The sequence below is a fragment of the Peromyscus leucopus genome, chromosome 3 (genome assembly GCF_004664715.2).
Source record: "Peromyscus leucopus breed LL Stock chromosome 3, UCI_PerLeu_2.1, whole genome shotgun sequence".
Taxonomy (NCBI): domain Eukaryota; kingdom Metazoa; phylum Chordata; class Mammalia; order Rodentia; family Cricetidae; genus Peromyscus; species Peromyscus leucopus.
In genome coordinates this window covers 157,706,503-157,731,192 of record NC_051065.1, presented here as the reverse complement: position 1 = coordinate 157,731,192, position 24,690 = coordinate 157,706,503, and the positions used below count along the sequence as shown (strand labels likewise).

The following is a 24,690-nucleotide window of genomic DNA, read 5'->3' as shown; positions in this document are numbered from 1 at the left end:
TAGCCTTAGAAGAGCACCTCAAGAAAACAATCAATCATGCTCCCTCACCACTGAGCAGTCTTGAAAAAGAGACGGCACTTGTCTTCAATGGCAAGTGTCAAGCCTGTAAACACCAGGTAAGACTGACTGTGAAGCAGCTCTATGCCCTTGATCTGCCCGAGGTCAGTGTCCTAACTTAACAAGGCCGATAGGCAAGGCATATATATACTCAACTGGTTCCTGACAACAGTGCTGGTAGATGGTGCCAGCAAAGTTGGGATCATCTAAGCCCTTGCATGCTGCATGTATCCCAAGGTAGCAATGAATATGGCCCGACACAATTGTAAACCACAGTGTCGCTGCAGTGTTGAAAGGTTGATACCTCTAAAAAGCTAGGTCATTTGAGATATAAATTTTCTCAACCATTATAAAGGAAAACAACTCAGTGCTACTGTTTTCAGGACAGATGTCTAGAGTGGTTGAAAGAGCCTCTTTGGTTTGTTTGGTCAGGAAAAGTCCAAGAGTTGACACTGAAACTGAGACCTTGGTGATGATGAGGGGGTCATTGGCTAGCGCTAATTATTTCAGGAAGCTCCATTAGAAAAAGCTTGGTTGAGACGGAGCTGGGAGAAGGTTAGCTGAAGATCCAGTGATAGAACTGAGGAGATGGGGTGAGCCATGTCATTTGTTCTCTTTCTCAGCTCTTTGGAACTGTAGAAAAGCAACTGTAGACAGTATGTGACCCCTAGGAAAGGCATCTCCAGAAATAGGTGGAAGAAGGTTAGATTTGGCCTGTAGGCTGTAGTTTGTGATCTCTAAATGGAAGTCTCTAAAGTGTCCACATTCTAAGCAATGTGGAGAATCCGCAGGATTTCAAACAGAAAAGTGGCATGATCTACTAGATGGTTGCTGTTTTCTTAAAATTACTCTATTTAACCTTGTCTTGGTGCTGTTGAGGGAAAAATTAATAGAAACTGAAAAAACAGTTTCCAGCCATTAACAATTATTCAGGCAAACTGTGCGATGGCAGTTGTGATGACTATTCTTGGTTGTCATTTTGTGTACATCTGGGATTAACTGAAATCTAAAAATGGAAAGCATACCTGTGAGGGAGATTTATTTTTACTGCTTAATTTGAAGTAGGAAGATCTACTTCTAACAGATCTTTGAGGTAGGAAGACATGTCTTTAATCCTGATCTTTTGAGTTGAGAAAAGACATGCCTTTAATCTAGAACTTGAGGTGGGAAGAAACATCTTTAATCTAGGCCACACATTCTGTTGGGAACCTGTCTAAGGACAGGGAAGAAGGAAGCTTATGCTTTGCCTGCTTGCCCTTGCCTTGCTAGCAAGTCCATCTCTTCATTGGCATTAGAGCCTACTTCTTCAAGATTCCAGTGTATACTGAAGACCCACTGAGAGAGAGAGAGAGAGAGAGAGAGAGAGAGAGAGAAGAGGAGAGGAGAGGAGAGGAGAGGAGAGGAGAGGAGAGGAGAGGAGAGGAGAGAGAGAGAGAGAGAGAGAGAGAGAGAGAGAGAGAGAGAGAGAGAGAGAGAGAGAGAGATTCATTCTTAAAAGTTGTGTTACTGCCGGGCGGTGGTGGCGCACGCCTTTAATCCCAGCACTCGAGCCAGGCAGATCTCTGTGAGTTCGAGGCCAGCCTGGGCTACCAAGTGAGTTCCAGGAAAGGTGCAAAGCTACACAGAGAAGCCCTGTCTCGAAAAAAACAAAAAACAAAAAAAAAAAAAAAAAAAAAAAAAGTTGTGTTACTATAGAGAGCCCTGACTCATACAGCAGCCTTCTATTAAAATGTCAATGCTAGAGATGAAAAGTGGCTGAAATCAGGTATGTTTTACAGTTACACAGCAGAATTTATCAATGAATTGATAAATTTGATTGGCAGAAGTTTACTCAGTATCTCTGTTTTGCTGAGTGTGAAAGGTATCAAACATGGCGTACTGGATGGTTTTGTGTATCCACTTGACACAAACTAGAATTACCAGAGAGGAAGGAGCCTCAATTGAGGAAATGCCTCCATGAGATACAGCTGTAAGGCATTTTCTCAATTAGTGATCAATGGGGGAGGGCCCAGCCCACTGAGGGTGGTACCATCCCTGGGCTAGTGGTCCTGGGTTCTATAAGAGAGGCTGAGCAGGCCATGGGGAATAAGCCAGTAAGTAGCACTCCTCCATGGCCTTTGCATCAGCTTGTCCCTCCAGGATCCTACCTTGTTTGTGTTCCTGTCTTGACTACTTCAATGATGAACAGTGATATGGAAATGTAACCCAAATAAACCTTTTCCTCACCAACTTGCTTTTTGGTCATGATGTTTTGTTGCAGTAATAGAAACCCTAAGACACATGGTAACAGTATTGTAACTAAAGTAAAGCACTCAGAAGGTAAATGTGGTAGTTTGAAAGAAAATGGCCCCCAAAGGGAATGGCACTTGAGGACGTGTGGCCTTGTTGGAATAGATGTGGTCTTATTGGAGGAAATCTATCAATGTGGAGGTGGGCTGTTAGGTCTCATCCCTGCCCAGTGTCTCAGACCACTTCCTGTTGCCTGCAAGATGTAGGACTCTTCAGCTACTTCTCCAGCACCATGTCTGCCTGTAAGCACCATGCCCCACCATGATGATACTGGACTGAACCTCTGAACTATAAGTGAGTCACCCCAATTAAATGTTTTATTTTATAAGAGTTGCCGTGGTCATGGTGTCTCTTAACAGTAATAGAAACCCTAAGACAGTAAGGATTCCTACTGCATTTTGGAGAGGATACCCTAGGAATATGTAGAAAACCTGTCACCATCTACCACCTAATTCTGCCTAAGGTAAGAGGAAAAATAGGTTACATGGTCCTCTTTTAAAAACACGAGTTTTAGCCGGGCAGTGGCGGCACACACCTTTAATCCCAGAACTCAGGAGGCAGAGGCAGGCGGATCTCTGTGAGTTCGAGGCCAGCCTGGTCTACAGAGGGAGATCCAGGAAAGGTGCAAAGCTACAAAGAGAAGCTCTTGTCTCGAAAAACCAAAAATAAATAAATAAAAACAGGAATTTTTAGCAGGCCTGGTGGTGCACGCCTTTAATCCTAGCACTGTGAAGCAGAGGCAGTCAGAACTCTGAATTCAAGGCCAGTCTGGTCTACAGTTGGAACTCTGAATTCAAGGTCAACCTGGTCTACAGATCGAGTTCCAGAACAGCCAAAACTGTTAAACAGAGAAACCCTGTCTTGAAAAACTAAAAAATAAGTGAATGAATGAATAAAATAAAAAACAGGTGTTTTTAGCTGGGCTGTGGTGACACATGCCTTTAATCCCAGCATTTGGAAGGCAGAAGCAGGAGGATCTCTATAAAGTCAAGGCCAGCCTGGTCTACAGATTGAGTTCCAGGACAGCTGAAGCTACCCAGAGAAACCCTGTCTTGAAAAACAACAACAAACCAAGTATTTTTGTGTTCATTGTAACATTTGTCAGAATTTTGTGAGGGAATCAAGCCAGACACTGGAAGGTGAAGATGAGAACTGAGACACAATGTTGAGGCGCGTTTTATGGCTTCTGATAGTGAGTAAACATGTTTCCTACCAGATATGAAGGATGGCTTTTCTTAATCATTGACAGCTCACCTGTATGCAAAATAGGAAGGTACAACATTTAACTGCTTATTGGGAATTAGTGTATTTGCTATTATCAAGTGCCAGCTGTGTTACTGAATATTTAGTTTTTCTTGTGGAAGTTGAAGCTGAACATTTTAAGTGTGTGTGTGTGTGTGTGTGTGTGTGTGAGAGAGAGAGAGAGAGAGAGAGAGAGAGAGAGAGAGAGAGAGAGAGAGAGAGAGAGAGAGAGAGAGAGAGAGAGAGAGAGTTTGTGTGTATATTTGGTTTTGTCTTTTCAAGGCAGAGTTTCTCTGTATAACAGCTTTGGCTGTCTGGAACTCACTTTGTAGAGTAGGCTGGTCTCAAACTCACAGAGATCTATCTGCCTCGGCCTCTGCTTCCTGGGTGCTGGAATTAAAGGTGTGCACCACCACCACCGGGCTTCAGTCTATATTTTTAATAATTGACATACATGCCAAAAAGGAGAGTACCCTCAAACTTGAGAGGAAAACTTGGGTTATAATGCCTCCTTTCTCTGAGTGTAAGCAAACTTAATGCCTATAAAAAGGAGTAGCAGGAGGAACTGGAGAGATGGCTCAGAGGTTCTTCTGGGGACAGGGTTCAATTCTCAGCACCCATATGGTGGCACACAACGGTTTTGTGGAATATTATTTTAACTGGGCAATGATGGTGTTACATTTGTTGATGCTGTGGACTATTACTTTAACTGTGTAAAGGTGTGTTACATTGGTTTATGCTGCCTTTAATCATGTAAAGATGTGTTGCATTTGTTTCACCTTGCCTGCCTAAGGCACCTGATGGTCTAATAAAAAGCTGAATAGCCTTGTACTGCATTGGAGACACTGTGTTCAATTTTTTTTTTTTTAATTTTTAAAAAAGCTAAATAGACAGTAGTTAGGCAGGAGAGGGATAGTCAGGGCTGGCACCAGAGAGAATCAATAGGAAGAGAGATACAGGCTCAAGAGGAAGAGAGAGAAGGAAGGATGAAGAGAATGAGAGAGAAAGAGACACACCCAAAGCAAGAAACCAACCAGACACAAGAACCAGTGGAAGCAAGATATACAGAAGGAAAGAAAAATAGAAAGCCTCAAGGCAGTAAGTAGATAAAGAGGAACAGGTTAAGTTAAAAGAGCTAACAAGAAACGCGCCTAAGCTAGGTCAAGCATTCAAAACTAATAAGTCTCTGTGTCATGATTTGGGAGCTGGTTGGTGGCTTAAAAGAAAAAGCCTGGTACACACAACAATTTGTAACTCCAGTCCCAGGGGGTCTGCCGTCCTCTGCCGGCCTCCTCAGGTATTGCAGGTACATGGTACACAAACATATACAAGGAAGACACCCATACATTTAAAATTAAAATGAAAGGAAAGAATAAGTAGCAGGAAAAGTTCAAACCACATCTCATACAATCACGAGACAAAATGCAACACAGTAACATAGTAAAGATACAGATGGAACTGAAGAGATGGCTCAGGGGTTAGGAGTACTGGCTGCCCTTCCAGAGGACCTGGGTTCAATTCCCAGCACCCACATGGCAGCTCACAACTGTCTGTAACTCCAGTTCCAGGAGATCTGACACAAAATAAATAAATTATTTTTTAAAAAGATACAGATAAAGAGGTATCTTGGCCGGGCGGTGGTGGCGCACGCCTTTAATCCCAGCACTCGGGAGGCAGAGCCAGGTGGATCTCTGTGAGTTCGAGGCCAGCCTGGGCTACCAAGTGAGTCCCAGGAAAGGCGCAAAGCTACACAGAGAAACCCTGTCTCGAAAAATAAAAAAAATAAAAAAAAAAAAAAAAAAAAAAAAAAAAAAAAAAAAAAGAGGTATCTTAAGGAAGCAGGACTTGGAGAGACTTCCTCAACATGATAAAAATTAAAAGTGCAATTCGGGAGTCCCATTTTTCTGTTTCACTTTCTGCATGACAGATTACTCTCCATCAACTTGTAAAAATATTAGCATTTGCTTTGACTCTTCAAAACAAAGAAATTGTGTACACAGTCAAGATTCCATGTGGTATTGTTCATTTCATTCTGTGCCTATTATATAAACGAAACAGAGGTAGGTATGAATGGGGTAAAACATGTATGTATGTAGATGCTCCTTGACTTACAATGGGATTACAGACCCATAAACTATTGCAAGTTGAAAATAGTGTAAGTCAAATGCTTTTTTTAAAAAAAAATATTTATTTATTATGTATACAGTGTTCTGTCTGCACATATCCCCACAGGGCAGAAGAGGACACCAGATCTCATTACAGATGGTTGTGAGCCACCATGTGGTTGCTGGGAATTGAACTCAGGACCTTTGGAAGAGCAAGCAGTGCTCTTAACTGCTGAGCCATCTCTCCAGCCCCTCAAATGCTTTTTATGGTGATATTTTATTTGTACTGAAATGTAATTTTAATTTTATGTTAATAAAGTTGCCCTGGGGTCAGAGCTATTAGAGCCATAGCAAGAGCGTGATGGTTAGAAGAGCTAGGTAGATTTCTGTGTGTTCAGGGATACAGCCAGTATTGGAGACATATGCCTTTAAGACCTGGAGGGCGGTACTTACAGGCAGTGATGAGGCAGTCATGTGGTTGGGTTTACAACCAATGAGAAGGCAGAACAGAAAGACTATTTAAACACAGACAAACAGGAAGTAGCTCTCTCTCGGGGAAGTTAGGAGCACTGCAGGAGGTAAGATTTTATCTCTGAGCTCTGACCTCTCGGCTTTCTCTCTTTTACATTGGCTCTGTGTTTTTTATTTTAAAAAGACGATTGGATACATCTACAGCTTTTAATACCCTTAACTAATGATTATCATAGGTCACCCTAAACTAGCTTCTTTCTCGGAATGCTTGTGTTGGCCTTCAGTTAGGGAAAATTACCTAACACAAAGCCTGTTTTATAATAAAGTGTTGAATGCTTGGTGTAATTTAATGCTGTATAAAAATGAGAAATGGAATAGTTGTATGGGCCTTTTGTCTAATGTTGTGAAGTTAGAGTAGTATGTCAAGCTGTCCTAAGTGAAGGAGCATCTGAGTAGTGTCCACTGTCGTCTGAAGTTTCAAGAACTCAAGGTCTTGGAACATATCACCTATACATTTAAATTACATTATCTTGTAAAATTAAATATGTAGGTGGAAATCTAATGGGGAGATGGTCCATAGGGGTATCATAAGATACTGGCAAAGAGCTCAAAGAACTAACTAGAGAGATGAGATGTGTGTACAGTGGTAGGATAGCAGGTCAGTTCTAATCTATAAAGCTGATGCAATCTAAGTTAGAGTCCCAGCAGGCTATTTCTGGACATCTACAACCTGACCTCACCACCTGGGAAGAAGGCTACAGTAATCATGATGATGGTGTCAGTTTTGGCAAATTGATCACTGGAACAAAACAGAGGCCAGGAGTTAACACAGGTGTGGTCCATCTGACCTTTAAAAAGATGCAAAGCAATAAAGAGGCAGTCTCTTTAATAAATGGTGCTGGAATAACTGGACATCCATCTATAAAAGAAAGGACAGCTGGGCGTGATGGCACACACCTGTGATGCTGGCGCTGTGGAGGTGGAGACACTAGGTTAACAATAACTTTTCACATTTATTTTTCTGTGTGTGCACACATGTATGTCCACCATGCATGTGTGGAGGTCAGAAGTGTTGCATGAATCCTAAATGATCTTATAATAAAAACCTGGAGCCAGACATGGGGTGGAAGCTGATATCAGAGAAGCAGAGCAAGCCACAGCCACTTCTCACCTCACCAACCCCTCAGCCAAAAAGAGAAGATCCTCTCTCCACAAATCCTCAGACTGAATGCCTGAGTCCAGTCAAAAAGGCCTAATTTCTGTTTCCTCCCGCCTTACATTCCTTTCTCTGCCCAGCCGTAACACTTCCTGTCTTTAATCTTCCTTGTGCTGGGATTAAAGGCATGTGACTCCCAAGTGCTGGGATTAAAGGTATGTGCCACTACTGCCTGGCTGTTTCTCTTTTAGACTGGATTAATTTTATGTAGCCCAGTGTGGCCTTGAACTCACAGAAATCCAAACGGATTTCTGCCTCTGCCTCCCAAGTGCTAGGATTAAAGATGTGTGTCACCACTGCCTGACCTCTATGGCTAACTTTTGTGACTAGTTCTGTCCTCTGATCTTCAGGCAAGCTGTATTTCTTAGATTACAAATATATCACCACAAGAAGAGCCACCATGTTCCCAAGGATCAAACTCAGATTATCAGAGCTCGCAGCAAGTACCTCTCACATATCCAAAAATGACTTTTTTTCCTCTCTTTTTTTTTATTTTATAATTTAATTTTACATATCAGCCACGGATTTCCTTGTTCTCCCCTCTCCCCCCACCCCTCCTTCCCCCCAGCCCACCCCCCATTCCCATCTCCTCCATGGCAAAGACTTCCCTGAGGATTGAGTTCAACTTGGTAGATTCAGTCCAGGCAGATCCAGTCCCCTCCTCCCAGGCTGAGTCAAGTGTCCCTGTATAAGCCCCAGCTTATGCACTGAGGACAGGTCCCGGTCCCACTGCCTGGGTGCCTCCCAAACAGATCAAGCTAATCAACTGTCTCACTTATCCAGAGGGCCTGATCCAGTTGGACAAAAGTGACTTTAAATCAAAAAATGACATGACCCACAAAACAACTGTAAATATGGACTTCATGAAAATTAAAATGTTTTCTGCAGAAGACATTGTCAAGTCAGAGTGGGAAAATAGATTTGCAAAGGGCATCTGATAAAGGATTGTTAATCCAAAGTAAACAAACTTAAAATCAAGCAATGAGAAAGATCTCTCTTTTTAAAAAGGCAGAAGATCTGAACAGATACTATATATGTAGATGGCAAGTAACATGTATGGAAAAGTGTTCGGCATACATCTTGATAGTCTTGGAAATTAAAACCTGAAATACCCCTGTATATATATAGAATAACCTGTTATTGTTTTTTTTTTTCTCTTTTCTTGGGGGGCCTGCCACCCAGCTCCCAAATAAATCACACACAGAGGCTTATTCTTAATTATGAATGACCAGCCTTAGCTAGGTTTAGTTTCTAACCAGCTTTCCTTAACATCCCATCTACCTTTTGCCTCTGCAGAGGCTTTTCCTGTTCTCTTACTTCTATAAATCTTACTCTTAATCTGTGGCTGTGTAGTTGGGTGGCAGGCCCCTGGAGTCCCTCTCTTTCTCTGGCTCCTAGCTCTCCAAACCCTCTTCACAGATTTCTCCTATTTATCCTCTCTGCCTGCCAGCCCAGCCTATCCTTTCCCTTGCCTTGCTGTTGGCCAGCTCTTTATTAGACCATCAGGTGTTTTACACAGGCACAGTAACACAGCTTCACAGAGTTAAACAAATGCAACATAAACAAAAGTAACACACCTTCAAATAATATTCTACTACAATAACCAAATAGGAAAGTAAAAGCAAATCCTGGGGAGGCTAACAGAGGCTCATTACTGGAGGGCAGTTATTTTGTGATAATATGGAGATTACTTGCAAAATACATCGTCCCATACTGAGACGCTAGCAAGCTGGATTCACATTAAAGGGATCATATAACCCAGTCAAGTGGGTTTTATCCCCGGGATACATGCTCAATACATACACACTAAAAAATGTAACACTCATTATCTGAGTACTTAGAAGGCTGAGTAAGAAGGATCTTGAATTGTTGGCCAACCTGGACTATATAATTGGTGCAGAGGGTGACTTAACCTTATGTACAGAAATCCCTAAAGATTCAACAAAATGCTGTCAGGATTAATAAATATAGTAAAGTAGAAAGATTCAAAATCAATTTACCAGTGGGGTCTAGTTTTGTAAGACTGTAATCCTAAAATTTGGAGGTGGAAGCAGGAGGGTGGTGAGTTCAAAGTCGCCAGTCCAGCTACAGAAGACCCTGACTAAACAAAAACAAGTTACATTTCTACACAGTAACAGTTATCCACAAAGGAAATCAATTTGCAGTAGCATCAGAAAGAACAAAATAGGATAAAGTTAGGAAGTTGAAGGTCGGTGCAAATGGAAAGGGATTGTAACACCATTCAACCTTTAAAATGGGAAAGCCTACCTTTTAGAACATGTTAAATGAAATAAGCCAGCCACAAAGTTAGTTCACTTACATGTGGAATTTAAAAAAGTCAAACTCATAGAAGAAGGGTGGTTACCAGAGGTCACAGGATTGGTAAACATGATACATTAATGTTCAGCCAACAGTAGGAGTGGAAGCCTGGGAAGTTCTCCAGACCCAGTGAACAAATGGCAACTTGGAATGTGTTTTACAGAGCAGCCCTGGAGTGTCCTCACCACAAAAAATAAAATACGAAATGTGATGTATGTGTTAAGTCTTATCAGAATGTATATGTGTGTAAAACATATGCACACATGTAAGTTTTGAATATGAATCCTCAACCATACCTCAAGGCTGAGGGAGTAGACATGATCTATTAGAAGCCACATAAAGACAGAGAGGAACCTTAAGTGCATTTTACTGTGTGAAAGAAGCTAACTTGAAAAGAATAGTGTACAATTCCACCCATGGCATTCTGGGAAAGGCAATACTATGTGGGCAGTAAAAAGACAGCCAGGCCCCAGGCGGAGCTCCAGGAGTCCAATCGGCGAGAGAGAGGAGGGATTGTATGAGCTGGAGATATTGAGACCATGATTGGAAAAAGCACAGGGACAAATAGCCAAACTAGTGAAAACACATGAACTGTGAACCAATAGCTGAGGAGCCCCCATGGAACCAGACCAGGCCCTCTGGATAAGTGAGACAGTTGATTAGCTTGAACTGTTTAGGAGGCCCCCAGGCGGTGGGACAGGGGCCTGTCCTTAGTGCATGAGCTGGCTTTTTGGAGCCTGGGGCCTATGCTGAAACACTTTGCTCAGCCTTGGTGCAGGGAGGAGGAGACTGGACCTGCCTCAACTGAATCTACCAGGCTGAGCTGAATCCCCGGGGGAGACCTTGCCTTGAAGGAGATGGGAAAGGGGGGTGAGTTGTGGGGGAGGGCTGGGGGTGGCAGGAGGGAGGACAGGGGAATCTGTGGCTGATACATAAAATTAAATTAATTATAAAATAAAAATATTTTTAAAAAAGAGGAGTTGAGAGACAGGGAGACATGGGAGCTTGAGAGAAGTGAAGTGATTCTGTATGATGAGTGCACGAGTGGATATGTGTCACATGTTTCTCAAAAGTCAAGGGATGTAGCTGGGCAGTGGTGGCGCACGCCTTCAATCCCAGCACTCGGGAGGCAGAGCCAGGCGATCTCTGTGAGTTCGAGGTCAGCCTGGTCTGCAGAGCAAGTTCCAGGACAGGCACCAGCGCTACACAGAGAAACCCTGTCTCAGGGTGGGGGGGGGTGTATGGGGGGCGGGGGAGTCATGGGATGTACAACACGGAGCCCTAATGTAAACTCTGGACTTGGTGAAGTAAGGAAATGTCAGTGTGGGCTCCTCAGTTGCAGCACATGAACTGTGTAGTCAGTCCTTTGTAGGATTCTGTTTAGGGGAATGGCTTCGTGTCGGGGAAGAATGTGAAGACTTTTCCATCAACTTTGCCATGAATTTAAAATGGCTTTAAATAGTTTTTTTGGGGGTTTTTTGTTTTGTTTTTTTTTTAAGTGACAAATACTGGAGACAGCTAACACAGATACCCTTGTGTGGGAAATAGGAGTTTCAACAGAAGCATCAGAGGGCCTGGAGAAACACCAAAAGTTCCAGTTGAAGAAAACTGTCCTAAGATCACTGAAGCTATGAATTACATCTGTGATTAGTTTTTGTCAACACACTAGGGTCACCTGGGAAGAGGAGTTGCCTCCATCAGACTCACTTGTGGGCATTGTCTATGGGGCCTTTTCTTGATTGCTGATGGATGTGGGAGGTGCCCAGAGCACTGAGGGCAGGATTATCCCCAGGGTCCCTGGGCCGAAGTTGCATAAGAAAGCTAGCCAAGTAAGCCAATAAGCAGTTGTCTTCCGCGGTCTCCACCGCCCGCCGCTGGAGTTCCTGCCTTCAGGTTCCTGCTTCTGTTCCTGCCCTGGCTCCTCCAGATGATGAGCTGTAAAATGTAAGCTGAAATCAACCCCTTCCTCCTGAGTTGCCTTTGTTCATGGGGTGTTATCACAGCAACAGAAAGCAAAGTAGATCCCATACTTGGTAAGCTGAACCCCAGATGACCAACGTCAAAACATCCTGAGACAGACATAGTGTCTGAAACCAGCGCTTGCAAGGCTGAGGCCGAAGGATCCCTGTGGGTTTGGGGTCAGCCTAGACTATCCACAGATACTGGCAACACAATTTATATAATGTTTGGACAAAAAAAATCTGTGAAGAAGTAATATGAATAACAGGGGCTGGAGAGATGGATCAGTAGTTAAGAGCACTGGCTGCTCTTCCAGAGTTCCTGAGTTTGATTCCCAGCAACCCCATGAAAGCTCACAACCATCTATAACTCCAGTTCCAGGGAATCTGATGCCCTCTTCTGGCCTCTGTGGACACCAGACATGCACATGGTAATGGTACACAGACATACATGCAGCCAAAGATCCATGCACACAAAATAGAAAAAAAAAAAAAAAAAGCAAAACACCACGCATATCGGAATCTTATAAAGCATCCAGGTTTGATTATGAATTTGCTTGAAGTAAAAAAGACAACAGTCAACTCCCCAACAAGAGAATCCTCACATAGGATTGAACACCTGTCATCTTAGCAATTGGGAGGCAGAGGCGGGAAGATCGCTGGCCAGTTCCCACCTGATCTGCACAGAGACCTCCAGGCCCACCAGAGCAACACAGTGATACCTGGTGAAAAAAAAAAAAATCAAAAACCCAAACCAGGCCTAGAGAGATGGCTCAGCAATTCAGAGCAGCTCCCAGAACCCACACGGTGGCTCACGATGCCTGTAACTCCAGTCCCAAAGGATCTGATGCCCTCTTCCAGCCTTCCGGGACTCTTGCATACAGTTTGTGCACATAAACTCACACAGGTTTACACACACATTACAAATATTTTTTTTTAAAACATGAAGGGAATTACCCAGGAAGAGGGAAGCCAGCCAAATTCCACTGTGAATACTACTTAATCCCAAAGAAGTAGAGGAGGATAGCTCATTTTTAAAAGGGCAAAGTTGTGTTTTTGAGAGGTTCACTTGCAGCATAACAGAAAACATAAACCTTGGGAAGCGATCACCATACAAGTCAAGCTCCCATTACTCTGAGGACCAGGCTGAGGCTGCTCTTCAGTAGCACGTGAAGCATTGCTGGGGTGTTTAGCAGGATTCTCTGGGGTGCTGTTTTGAAGACTTTTATAACTTTGGTTTAAGCTGTATTTCTGTAGTGCTTAAACATAAACAGGCCATTAGAAACAGGCCTGAAATGGTTGATAAATCCACAAGTGGTGTGTTTCTGTACACCTAGGGCCTAGGTGCCTAGCCAGGGTGGACATTCGCTGAGGGCTTCGTTGAGTGAGTAAATGGTTTTGAAAACATTGCGACACACCCAGGTTGAATCAGCATCTGGGCTGCATCTGGTTGAACCTGCATCTGGGCTCCTCCAGGTGCACCCGTTGGGCACCAGCAGCCAGCATCATCATCCTGCATCACATCCTCATGTGTCTCCCCACAGGACCGACCTCCCAGAATCAAGAGTGCTGTGTCATCCTGGCTCCTAGTCCTGCCCTGCAGCTACCTCTCCCATATCCCTTCTCTCGCGGCCTTCCTGCTGTTTTCAGAACTTCCTTCTCCTTTGTAGGTAAAACTCAAATCCTTCATCTCACCCATTGGCCCTTACTGAATGAAACCCACTTTATTAGCATCTCATTACCCTTGAAAGCGTGCCTGCGCATGCACGTGTGTGTGTGTGTGTGTGTGTGTGTGTGTGTGTGTGTGTGTGTGTGTGTGTAATGACAGGGTTTCATGTAGCTGAGCCAAGCACTAGCCAAGCACGACTCGTGATTCTCTTGCCTCTACCTCCCTTGAGATGGGATTGCAGACATGCACCACCTCATCCTTGCAAGCCATTTAAATAACCTGCTTATTCCCTCTTATCTGGCTGTGTCGATGTTCTCGCTAAAAATTTTCCCGACAATTGCATCTTGTGCACAAGATTAAAATCTCCTCCCTCCTGAGGCTCTGGGTCTTTTACTACAGCCTCTAGACTATCGGTTCTCAACCTGTGGGTCGAGACACCTTTGAGGGTTTGTTCGAAGACACGGATATTAACATCACAATTCATGACAGTAGCAAAAGTTATGAAGTAGCAACAAAAATAATGTTATGGTTGGGGGGGGTCACCACAACATGAGGGACTGTATTAAGGGGTCGCAGCGTTGGGAAGGCTGAGAAGCGCTGCTCTAGACCCTTTCACTACTATTATCTTTTCACTCTGACCAGCCTCAAGGTTGTTGGACTGCTTGGTGGAGCCTTGCCCTCCACGCTAACTCATACCACGTTTTCCTGAAATTGGAGGGAACAGTGTATGCAGGGTTCCTCTCCACGTCTTCCTGGGACTATTCAGGTGAGAGTCTGGGTTCTGTCCTCACAATCTCCTGCCTTCCCCGCACTTCCTGTTTCACCAAAATGCCAGGCCCTTGGTCCCTCCATTCTCCCCACCCCTGGCCTTCCAGGCTCTCCTTCCCCAACACCCCACCCTAGACCTCAGGGCAGACCTATGCCCTCCTCAGCCTTGCCTCCTACCGGGACTGAGGTAGATCCATGGCTGCCTGTCAGGCCTTGTCTTCATACTCAGCTACTTCAGCACCCCTTTCAAGCTCTATGTCATCTCGGCCTTTGGTCCACCGAGAAAATTAACTCCATGAGGCCAGAGCTCCAACCTAGCCCCAAATGACACCTTTTCCCACCAGCCCGGCACTCGGCTGGCTCCCACCCCTACAGAACGGCTCCCTTTTGCAATCCTCTCTCCCGTGCTCTCCTCTCGGCCACAGCCGTGAGCTCTGGAAACACGCACGTGTTTAGAGACTCTGTTGCTTCCTCGGGTAACGTGCGGGTTCTCATCCTCTGTTGGCTCACGGGTCTACTTAGCAGATCCTGAAGGAACCCTAGCCTCTCATTTCCCCCTCTCTGCCAGAAGATGAATAACCCTCTCTCCGTCCCCAACTGCTCTCACTCAGAACAAACCTCACTTGGGCTGTTTCCCAGTGCTCCTACCGACTTCACTGGCGGCCGACTCGTTTTTCAGCCCTTTAGTGCTGGCCCTCCGTGCTCATCCTTGGTTTCTGTAGCACCACACTGGAAGTTGACTTGAGAGCTGGCAGACTTCGGTTCTCTCTCCGTGTGCTGCTCTTCCTCTGACTGGCCTTTACAGCAGGCGTCTTCCAGCCTTCCCCGGACGCTGCTCTCTTCACACTGGGCAGGCCCATGTACCCTTCCGATTGCAGCAACTAGGACCCGTGTGCTGCTCTCCGCAGCCCACTTTCAGGAAAGTTCCACTAGGGCCTCCCACATACAAACCGATCATATAACTCTCTTGACATCTTAGCAAATCTTTCCAGTCCCCCAAACAAAAGATTTTTTTTCAAGTTCACTGGATTCCTTAATGCCACTGTATCTTGTATCCCCAAAGCAGTTACCAAGTGTCCTTAACTCAACGTCCAGTCCCAAGCATCGAACACCCTCCCTCTCTGAGATCTACTGCCCTGACCTCACTTCAGACCAGGGTTCAGTCCCCTTTTGTCCAGACTGTCTCCTCTTTAAATTGTGTTTTCCGTGCTAGCTTCGACAGCACGTGTACTGCCCTTGAAGCGATGCGGAAGAGCCGAGCACGGTCCCTGTGCGAGGATGACACGCTAAGTTGTGAAGCATTCCATCCCTGAACCAGACCAGGGACGAACTGCAGTGAACATTTGCAAGTGAAGCTGACTGGACAGAAGGGTAGACTGTGGGACACACTGTGGCTCCCAAGGCCACCAGGACGGAGGAAGAGGTGTTGGAGAGGTGGGAAAGATGGAGGAGCACAGAGGGGTTTTTGTTTTTCTTTTTGTTTTCGTTTGCTTGCTTGCTTGTTTTGGTTTTTGTTTTTTTTTTAATTTTTCTTTTGGGGGCACTGAAGAGGTGAGGGGAGGATGTGGAGGGACTGGGAGGTGAGTGGAATTAGGGTGCATCCAAATTAGGGTGCAATCCCAAAGATTCAATAAAGAAATTATATTTTTAAAATTTATATTTATCTGTTCATTTGGAGGGCATGTGCCACAGTGCACATGTGGAGGTCACATGACAACTTCGGAGAGTTGGTTCTCTCCTACTATGTCAGTCCCAGGGATCCAACTCGGGTCACCAGGTTTGACTGCAGATGCCTTTACCCAGAGCCATCTCTCAAGTCAAAACCTGTCTTCTTTTTAAATTTTTATTTTTATTTTATTTTTTTAAGATTTATTTATTTATTATGTATACAGTGTTCTGTCTGCATGTATGCCTGCAGGCCAGAAGAGGGCACCAGATCTCATTATAGATGGTTGTGAGCCACCATGTGGTTGCCTCTGAGCCATCTCTCCAGCCCCTAAATTTTTATTTTTATTATTTTTTAAAACTTATTTATTTTGCCGGGTGGTGGTGGCGAACACCTTTAATCTCAGCACTAGGGAGGCAGAGCCAGGCGGATCTCTGTGAGTTCGAGGCCAGCCTGGGCTACCAAGTGACTACCAGGAAAGGCGCAAAGCTACACAGAGAAACCCTGTCTCGAAAAACCAAAAAAAAAAAAAAAAAACTTATTTATTTTATGTGCATTTGTGTTTTGTGTATGTCTGTGTGGGGTGGTCAGACCCCCTAGAACCTACAGACAGTTATGAGCTGCCATATGGGTGCTAGGAATTGAACCCAGGTCCTCCGGAAGAGCAGCCAGTGTTCTTAACCACTGAGCCACTCTCAGACCCCCACCTCCCATTTTTTTATTTACAAATTTTTTTTAATTTGTTTTATTTTATGGGTATGAGTGTTTTGCCTGCATGTATGTCTGTGCACCATGTGTGTGCCTAGTGCTCTTGGGGGCCAGCAGAGGGCATCATATCCCCTGGAACTGGAGTTACAGATGATTGGTTGTGAGCAGCTGTGTGTGTACTGGTAATTGAACCCAGGACCTCTGGAAGAGCAGCCAGTGCTCTCAATCACTGGGCCATCTCTCCAGCCTCCCAAACTATCTCCTTTTGTTCCATTCATGATCACCACAACCAAAGTAGCCTCCCTGAAATGTGAGCCCTGTTTAAAATGCTTGTGTGAACCAGACATGGTGGCTGTGGTGGCTTAAGGTGTCCCCTAGAAGTCTTAGGTATTTGAGTACTTGGTCACCAGTAGGCGGCTGTTTGGAGAGGATTAGGGGGTATTGAAGGTTTCAAAAAATTCATACCATTCCTTTTGAGTTCTGGGTCCAGCTTGCAGTTCAAGATCTAAGCCCTCAGATACTGCTCTGGACCTGCCACTTGCTGTTCCCGCCCATCCTCATGTGCTCTACCCTCTGGAACCAGAAGCCCCAAATAAACTCTCTCTTCTATAAGTTGCCCTGATCTCACTGTTTTATCACAGCAACAGGCAAGTAACTAATACAGTGGTGCACACCTATAATGCCAGCACTTAGGAGCTGAGGAAGGAAGACTGCTTTGACTTCAGTCTAGCTCGGGCTACACACCAGGACCCTGTCTCAAAAACCAGAAGTTCTTGCCAGGGATGGTAGTACACACCTTTAATTTCTGTACTTGGGAGGCAGAGGCAAGTGGATCTCTGAGTTCCAGGTCAGCCTGGTCCACATAGTGAGATCCAGTCCAGCCAGGGATACTCAGGTGGATGCTGGTCTACCTGCCCCCAATAATTGAGCAATCTTCCACTGTTCTTACGTCTGAGTTTTTTCAGACCCTGTTAACCTCAGGTTCCTATCTGACCCCTCCACACCTCACACTCCACGCTTCAACTTCCCAGCACTGCATCCAGTCTCTCAGGGATATGACCCACCCACCAGTCCCTCAAGCTGCCTTCTCTCCCACTGTGGCCTGCCTGACTCTTGTTCCCACACAATAAAACTTCACCCTAACCCACTCATTCTCAGAAGCCATATAAGGTGCCTCCCCTCAGAGCACCCACAGATACCTGGATTTAGCCGATTCTGCCGTTTTTTTGGTATGTTCATCTCCACATCCAGATGCACTCTTAGAGTCTCTGTGTGCTTGTTGCAATGTGCGGGCCACTGTGCTTGACAGCTTACACACATTCCCTAACCACCTTACCACTTCCCGCACGGTGTAATGCTCATCTCGTCCGTGTGGACTTTCATTTTTTCCCCTTGTCTAAGTGTCGTCCTAGAGAGAGGTAATCTGACTCCTCCAAGTCCCCACAGGCACAAGGTGGAGTCCTGAGTGCGGAATCAAGGATGTGCTGCCAGGAGTACACACACAGGCTGCCACTGTCTCCTTCGCCTCGTCACAGAACCCCAGTTTTATTTGGGTTGGCAACATGCCCAATTAATGTTCCCAGCCTCTTTCAGCGATACGTGCTGGGTGACTCAGTTCTGTGGCATTTCCAGGCGGCTTCAAATGGCTTATAGACTAAGTGACTGGAGCACTAGCAACCACCTTGGACCAAGAGATATTTAATTAATTATTGGGTTTTCCTCTTTTTAACTTTCTTTCTTCCTCCTCTCCTTCCCCCTCCCTCCCTTTCCTTCTTTTCTTCCTTCCTTCCTTCCCTTCCCCCCCCCCCCCCCGTCTTTCTTTTCTTTCTTTTTACATGCTCTCACTATGTATCCCTGGCTGGTCTGGAACTTGCTATATAGACCAGGCTAGTGCCAAACTCACAGAGATCCACTTTGCCTCTGCCTCCTGAGTCCTCGGATGAAAGGTCTGTGTCACCATGTCTGGCTTTTAATTTTTTTTTAATTTTAATTTTATGTGCAAAGGTGTTTTGTCTGCACGTATGTATGTGCTATCACATGCATGCAGTGCCCACGGAGACCAGAAGAGGGCATTAGCTCTCCTGGAACAAGAGTTGCAGATGCACATGGATGCTGAGAATTGAACCCAGGTCCTCTACAAGAGAAGCCCGTGCTTGCCACTGCTGAGCCGTCCCTCCACCCCCAACCTGACCACTATGAAGGATTCTTGAGGAAGGAAGTGAGCACTGAAAGAGACAGTACAGACAGGACTTGCAGACAGACGTGGTGCCAGATTCCTACTCTGGAAATACCTTTTTTCGTTCTTGAGACTGGATCTCTCCTCATGCAGCCTGGTGTGGCTTTGATTTTACAATGTTCTTGCCTCCGTCTTCCAAGTGCTGAGATTACAGGCATGCACGGCACCACCAGGCCACCTTTTCTTTTTTTTTTTAATGCTGTGGTAACAGAAACTGCCATTAAGTCACAGTGAGCCCTAGGGTTCCATGAATTTGCAGCCACTGATACAAAGGGTTGGGTTATAGCCCACCCATGAGGCCCAGGGTCGTGATTCAGGAGCAACAGCCAGCATGGGTGATATAAATTGTGTCTTTATTTGAACATCATTCCACCTGCACTGAAGCTCAAATCCGGCGGCAGCAGAAGGGTCAGGACCAAAAGAAATGTCACCGAATCAGACAATGAACATCAAGGACACACTCAGACAGAACTTACTAATGGGGTGTAGACGACATCAATCTATCCTAACACACAGCACAGGTCCTTGGAGGGCTGTCAGAGTCCTCGGGAGGGCTGGCTGCTCCTGCTCACATCTCAGGAAAATTCCAGTCCCACCCAAAAGCTAGCTCTGAGCCAGGCAAGAACCCACAGAAGCAGCCTCTTGTGCTCGAAGGAGCCCAGCCCCTCCAAAAAGAGGGTTTCCCCCTTTTCACACCAGAGGCTGGAGAAGGGCTAGTCCCCTCTGTGCTCAGGTGGGATTCTTTAAAGGTCCTGGGCTCCTTACCCAGAGCTCCAGGCGCAAGCTGCCATCTCGGCTTCTGCAGGCCCCAGAAGGATGCCAATCTTCCCCACATCCTTGTGCCCTTAGGAAGGCTTTCCTCCGTAGCTGTGGTCCTCTGAGGGGAGCCTTCTACTTGCCACAGCCCCAAGGACTGGTCCAACCAATGCTGAGGGCTAGAGACTGGACCACCTCGAGGTTATGACTGCCCTCTCCGCTCTCTGCCAGGAGCAAAGAAAGTCAGTAATACCAGCATCCTTGTCCAGTCACAACCGGCTGAGAACTTTCAGGGACCTGACACCAGGAAGCTCTTGGTTGGTGATCAGAAACAGAGATGTTGATCTTCATAGCCTATCCTTTCCCCCAAAGGCTAACACCAGCTCACCTGCCCTAACTGTCAGGAGATCTGTCAGAGCACCCCCTGAGTTCCCGGAGGAAGCGTCCATTCTCCCTGTCCCCACCTCTTCTAAGTCCCTATACTGCCTCTCATCTTCCCCACGTCACACTGGGGCTCCTGCAGACTTAAGCCCATCACCCTGAAACTCCACGATGCATCTCAAAGTGCTGGGCAGTAGCTGGGTGGCTGGAGGGGGCATTGGAACACTGTTAAACTACTCCCAAAAAAGAATTAGTTTCCTACCTCCCCATCATCTGGATTACCCTACTGCTAACACAGCCTGATCTGCTAATTCTCTCTCTCTCTCTCTCTCTCTCTCTCTCTCTCTCTCTCTCTCTCTCTCTCTCTCTCTCTCTCTCTCTGTCACACACACACACACACACACACACACTCCTCCACAAAGGACCAGGGATGCTTGGACCACAGACCTCCAGTCACTTGGCCTCCAAGGGGTCAATTCTAGCCTGTCCACCCAAGCACAGGGGCCTCCCGGGCAGCAGGTGTCCTCAGAGGCACAGACTCTTCAAGCATCCACACGGCTGCCCTCCTCACCCCGCCCCCCAGCATTTCTTCTTCCCTCTCCTCCTGCCCACTCTCTTCTCTACATTTTATTCTTGTTCATTGCAGATCACACCTCCATCTCCCACTTCCAGTTCCTCTTCATCCACTGCCTCCCCGCCCCCGTGGAAGCCCCGCTCCGGTTCTTGACCTCCCTTTCTCCATCACGGTGTGTGTCTCTCTAGACCCCTCCTTGAACTCGGCACCGTCGTCCCTCCTTCGCCATGACTGTCCGTCTCATCTTGGCTTCCCTGGCTCTGCTCCTGCTTCCCACTTGCCTAGTTCCCAGTCAGTTACCCACTCCCGGCCCCTCTCGTCACGACCGGGACCTTCTCTCCTCCGGTTTGAATCTGAGGGACTGACTCCTCCCTTCTCCTTCACACAAGTCCCCCACGCCCCCAGTCCATGGCTAGTCAGCCACCCGGGCACCTGCCGAGGGAGACAGCTCCAGTGCTGTGGCTCCAGGAAGGGACGAGGCGGGGACCAGTGTGGGGAGACACAAGGGCAGTGACCAAAGCTGAGGAGGAGGTATCTGGCCTGGAGGAAAGAGGGGGAAAGGTGGAGATGGGGTCTAGAAAATTCCAGGTGTCAGGAATCCTTCCCGGAACCGGCATCAGATTCCAGTCAGGGTCCTGATGGGGCAGCCTTGGGCCATGGGTCTTGCTCAGGAATCCTAACTCACAGCTCCAAGTCCTAAGAAAATGAACACAAGGACGGCAAATTTGTGGACTAGCCGCCGTTCCAACTCTGGCTGAGGCCCACGTGACACACGGAAGCGCTAAGCCTCCTGGGAAGCCCATAGGGGGCACACACTCCTCAACACAGGGACCAGGCAGCAGGCCATGCCCCAGAAAACATTATGCTAGATGAAGCCAGTCTGCCACCCCTCCACTGGGGACGGAAGGCTCGTCCATGACTAGATGGCTCTGCCACCAGATCTATAAGGTAACCAAGGATGGTCAAACACAAAAACAAAACAAAACAAAACAAAAAACCCACCTGGAATCTCCCTTATTTTCTCTCTGCTAAGGGGGAGGGAGTACCCCCCACAGTGGGAAAAGAATCGAGATCTTCTCACCTGCCCCTCCCTAACACACACCACACACACACACACACACACACACACACACACACACACACACACACACCTCAGCTCCAAGCACTGCCCATGAGGTTGCAGACCCTGGGCATATCGCAAGGCGAGAAGTGGCCAAGTAGGAGAAAGAGTCAGGGACAGGGTGACAGGGCCTGGGGTGGGGACAAGGGTACCCTGTTCAGAGGTGACCTGCAAGTTCAAGTTAGGCAGAAAAGTATCAAAGACGCAAGACAGTCTCTGCCCTTGGCAGATGTCCAAGGTGTAGGAAGCGTGATCAGAGAGGTATCCCTTAACTCCACCTCTGAGCCTCCTCTCCACAGCCACGAACCCTGACCATGGGCCGGGGAAGTCTATGCTGTACAAAACAGGCCAGAGTCAAGGGTTCAGTCACTGGTGAGATATCCCAGTAGAGAAGAGGCCAGGCCAGCCCCAGGCTGGGAAGCTGGCAAACTCCAGCGGCTGTGATCAGCTGTCTCCTCCCACAGCCTCCAGAGCCTGTGTCTCCCCTCAGGCTCTGAGGTGATGAGGGGCTACCAGCAGTGGGGAGGAAGACCCTATCTTTTCTCCCTCAGCACGGCTCAGGTTCCTCTGAGAGCTGGGAGCAGGCTTGAATGAGGGAGTCAGAAGAGGCCCCGTGGGTGGGGCTGGTGGCACCTGGAGCTTTGTGGTAGATGTGGTGGGACCATCATCAGCAGATAAAAATAAAGTAGGAAAAAGTCTGGCCCTCCTGGGGCCGTGTCTTGAATGTGTCTCTGAGGAGACCAGGACTGGGGAGGCAAGAACGCACAGGCAGGCTTCCAGACTGAAGGGGTCTGAGGAGCGCACGCTGCAAGGCTGCCTTCCCCTGGGGATCCTCGGGGACCTCCAGCTAGTCTACACAGGAGAAGGGAACCGAAGGACCAGAGAGGGAGACCCAGGCTCCCTTAGGTCAAATTGGAGGCAGGGCCAGCATCAGGCTCTCTCAGGATCTCAGGGGCCTCTGCCTTCTGCCAGGCTGCCGCCCCACCCCCACCTCTCTTCCCAGCCTGGAGTTGTGCGCAGTCAGTCAGAGATTGGGGTCTGGAGCTTGACCACAGGAATGAGAGGGGCAGCAGACGGAATATGCCGAGGTCGGGCCAACTCCTGGGCTACCGTCCTGGGGTTCAGGGTCCCTGGGTGTGAGCAACAGGGCACGGCAGGACTCCCCATCCAGAGACATCACCTCCTGGCCGCAACACAGAACTTACTGTGGTGCCTACAAAATCTGAGGGAGAGAGGGAGGAAGGGAGAGAGAGAGAGTGTGTTAGAGATGGTCACAGCTGCCCCCTCAGCCACTCTCCAAAACAGAAGTGGGCAAAGAATGACGACCACCGAGTTGTCGGCTGCCGGGCAAGCCTCAAGCGGGCCACTCAAGCCCACAGGGTCATTCTGCAGGTTCAGAAGAGGTGCCATGCAAGTTACTTGGCACACAGCTTAGTCTAGTTTTGACTTTGGCTCAGAACTGAACTACAGAGTCCACCTTCATCCACCGGTGAAGGGTGGAGATCTCTTGGCATTGATGGAAGTGTATCACTTCCCATATCACTTGTACAGGGATTTTTTTTTTGGGGGGGGGCGGGTTATTTTAAAGACAGGGTCTCTTATAACCCTGGCTGGCTTTGAACTTACAAATTAGCAGAGGCTACCCTGGATCTCCTGATGCTCCTGCACTGCCTCCAGAGTATGATGACGACAGGTGTACACCACCATGATTGGCCTCCCGTATCGTGTTTAAGAGGGAGCTGTAGTGGCTTGTCACTGGTCTGGGGACAGCCTGGGGTAGGTACACAGTGTGTTCTAGGGTATTCTAGTTTACACTGTAAGGCCATGTCTTAAAAGCAAATGAACTTGTGAGAGAGCCATCTGGAAACAGGAGAGAAGACAGAGGGGACCCCATTCACTGCTGGTTACATCCATCCACGCCCAGGGAGCTTCAGGGAGGCTACTTAACAGGCTTGGTCTTGCACTTCTGGGAGTTGCCACCAGGGGGCAGGTCCTGACCTCAAACCAAAGAAACTACCTGGTGGGAGGGATCTGTAGGAGCTTTTAAGGTCCAATTAGCAGAGAGGGTGTCCTAGGTAATGAAAAGGGGGCAGGAAAGCCCTAGCCTCAATGGGCTGGGACAGGTAGTGTGATTGCAGGGAAGAGCTTTGGTTCTGGACTCGGACCTGCATTCAGGTCCTGACGGCAGTTAGAGAACTGTGGGCAGGCTGCCCAGGATCCACGGGGAGGGGGGCGGGATTTGTGTCCTCATCTATAAAACAGCAGTCGTAATGCCTGCCTGTGAGGACTGAGGCTTTCAGCACGTGACAGTCCTTGGAGACAGATCTGTTCTATCACCTGGTTTTAAGAAGTGTGGGAAACTGAAATCCAAGGTGAAGTAATTTCTAGGCTTAACCTGTGCTCACCACCCAAGACTTCAAACACACCATGGGGCCCCTGCCCGAGGAGTGGACACGCAGCAGTATACATTATCTCATGTAATCCCATTGTATGTACAGTGAGCCAAAACCCAAGAAATGACTATAATGGAAGGAAAAGCTAACCATAGATTGGACTGTGGAAACCACCACTCTGGATCTCAGTCTAAGGACTGTGTGTCCATACACACAAACATTCACCTTAACGTCTCTCAGCACTAGGGGTAGGCTGACATCAGGGCCCTGCTTGGCTTTAGCCCTTTAATTATCTGGCACTGTCATTTTTTTTTTCACTTCTGGAGACCCCAAGAAAACACTAGTGTGTGTGTGTGTGTGTGTGTGTGTGTGTGTGTGTGTGTGTGTGTGTAATGGCAGAGCAAAGATGTTCACGGTAGCACCATCAAGAAACCTTGGACCCTCCTTAAGGGGAAGAAGAAGTAAACAAGCCATCTTTCAACTTGTGTGAGGACATGTAAGTACAAATCTGACAAGCAGTTACCATCCAGATTCTGGCTTTCTGTGTAAATTGTTTCTTGTTGTTTTGAGACAGGATCTTGTATGTAGCTCAGGATGGCCTCGAACTCATAATCCTCCTATTGGAGCCTCAAGAGAACAGGATTGTGCCGGTGAGTTTTGCCTGCATGTATGTCTGTGTGAGGATGCCAGACCCCCTGCAAGTGGAGCCACAGACAATTGTGAACTGCCATGTGAGTGCTGGGAATTGAACCTGGGCCCTTT

At 47.1% G+C, this 24,690-nt stretch overlaps 1 protein-coding gene across 1 annotated transcript in view; it reads right to left on the bottom strand.

Annotated features, from left to right (window-relative positions):
* Positions 1-18,955: 18,955 nt before the first annotated feature.
* The window catches only part of Lhfpl4 (LHFPL tetraspan subfamily member 4), a 29,155-nt gene continuing 23,420 nt past the window's right edge, over positions 18,956-24,690 (bottom strand). Inside the window, exon 4 of the mRNA XM_028863899.2 lies at positions 18,956-22,757. Within this exon, the coding sequence (XP_028719732.1) occupies positions 22,657-22,757 (101 nt within the window). The 3' untranslated portion in view covers positions 18,956-22,656. The remainder of the gene's footprint in view (positions 22,758-24,690) is intronic.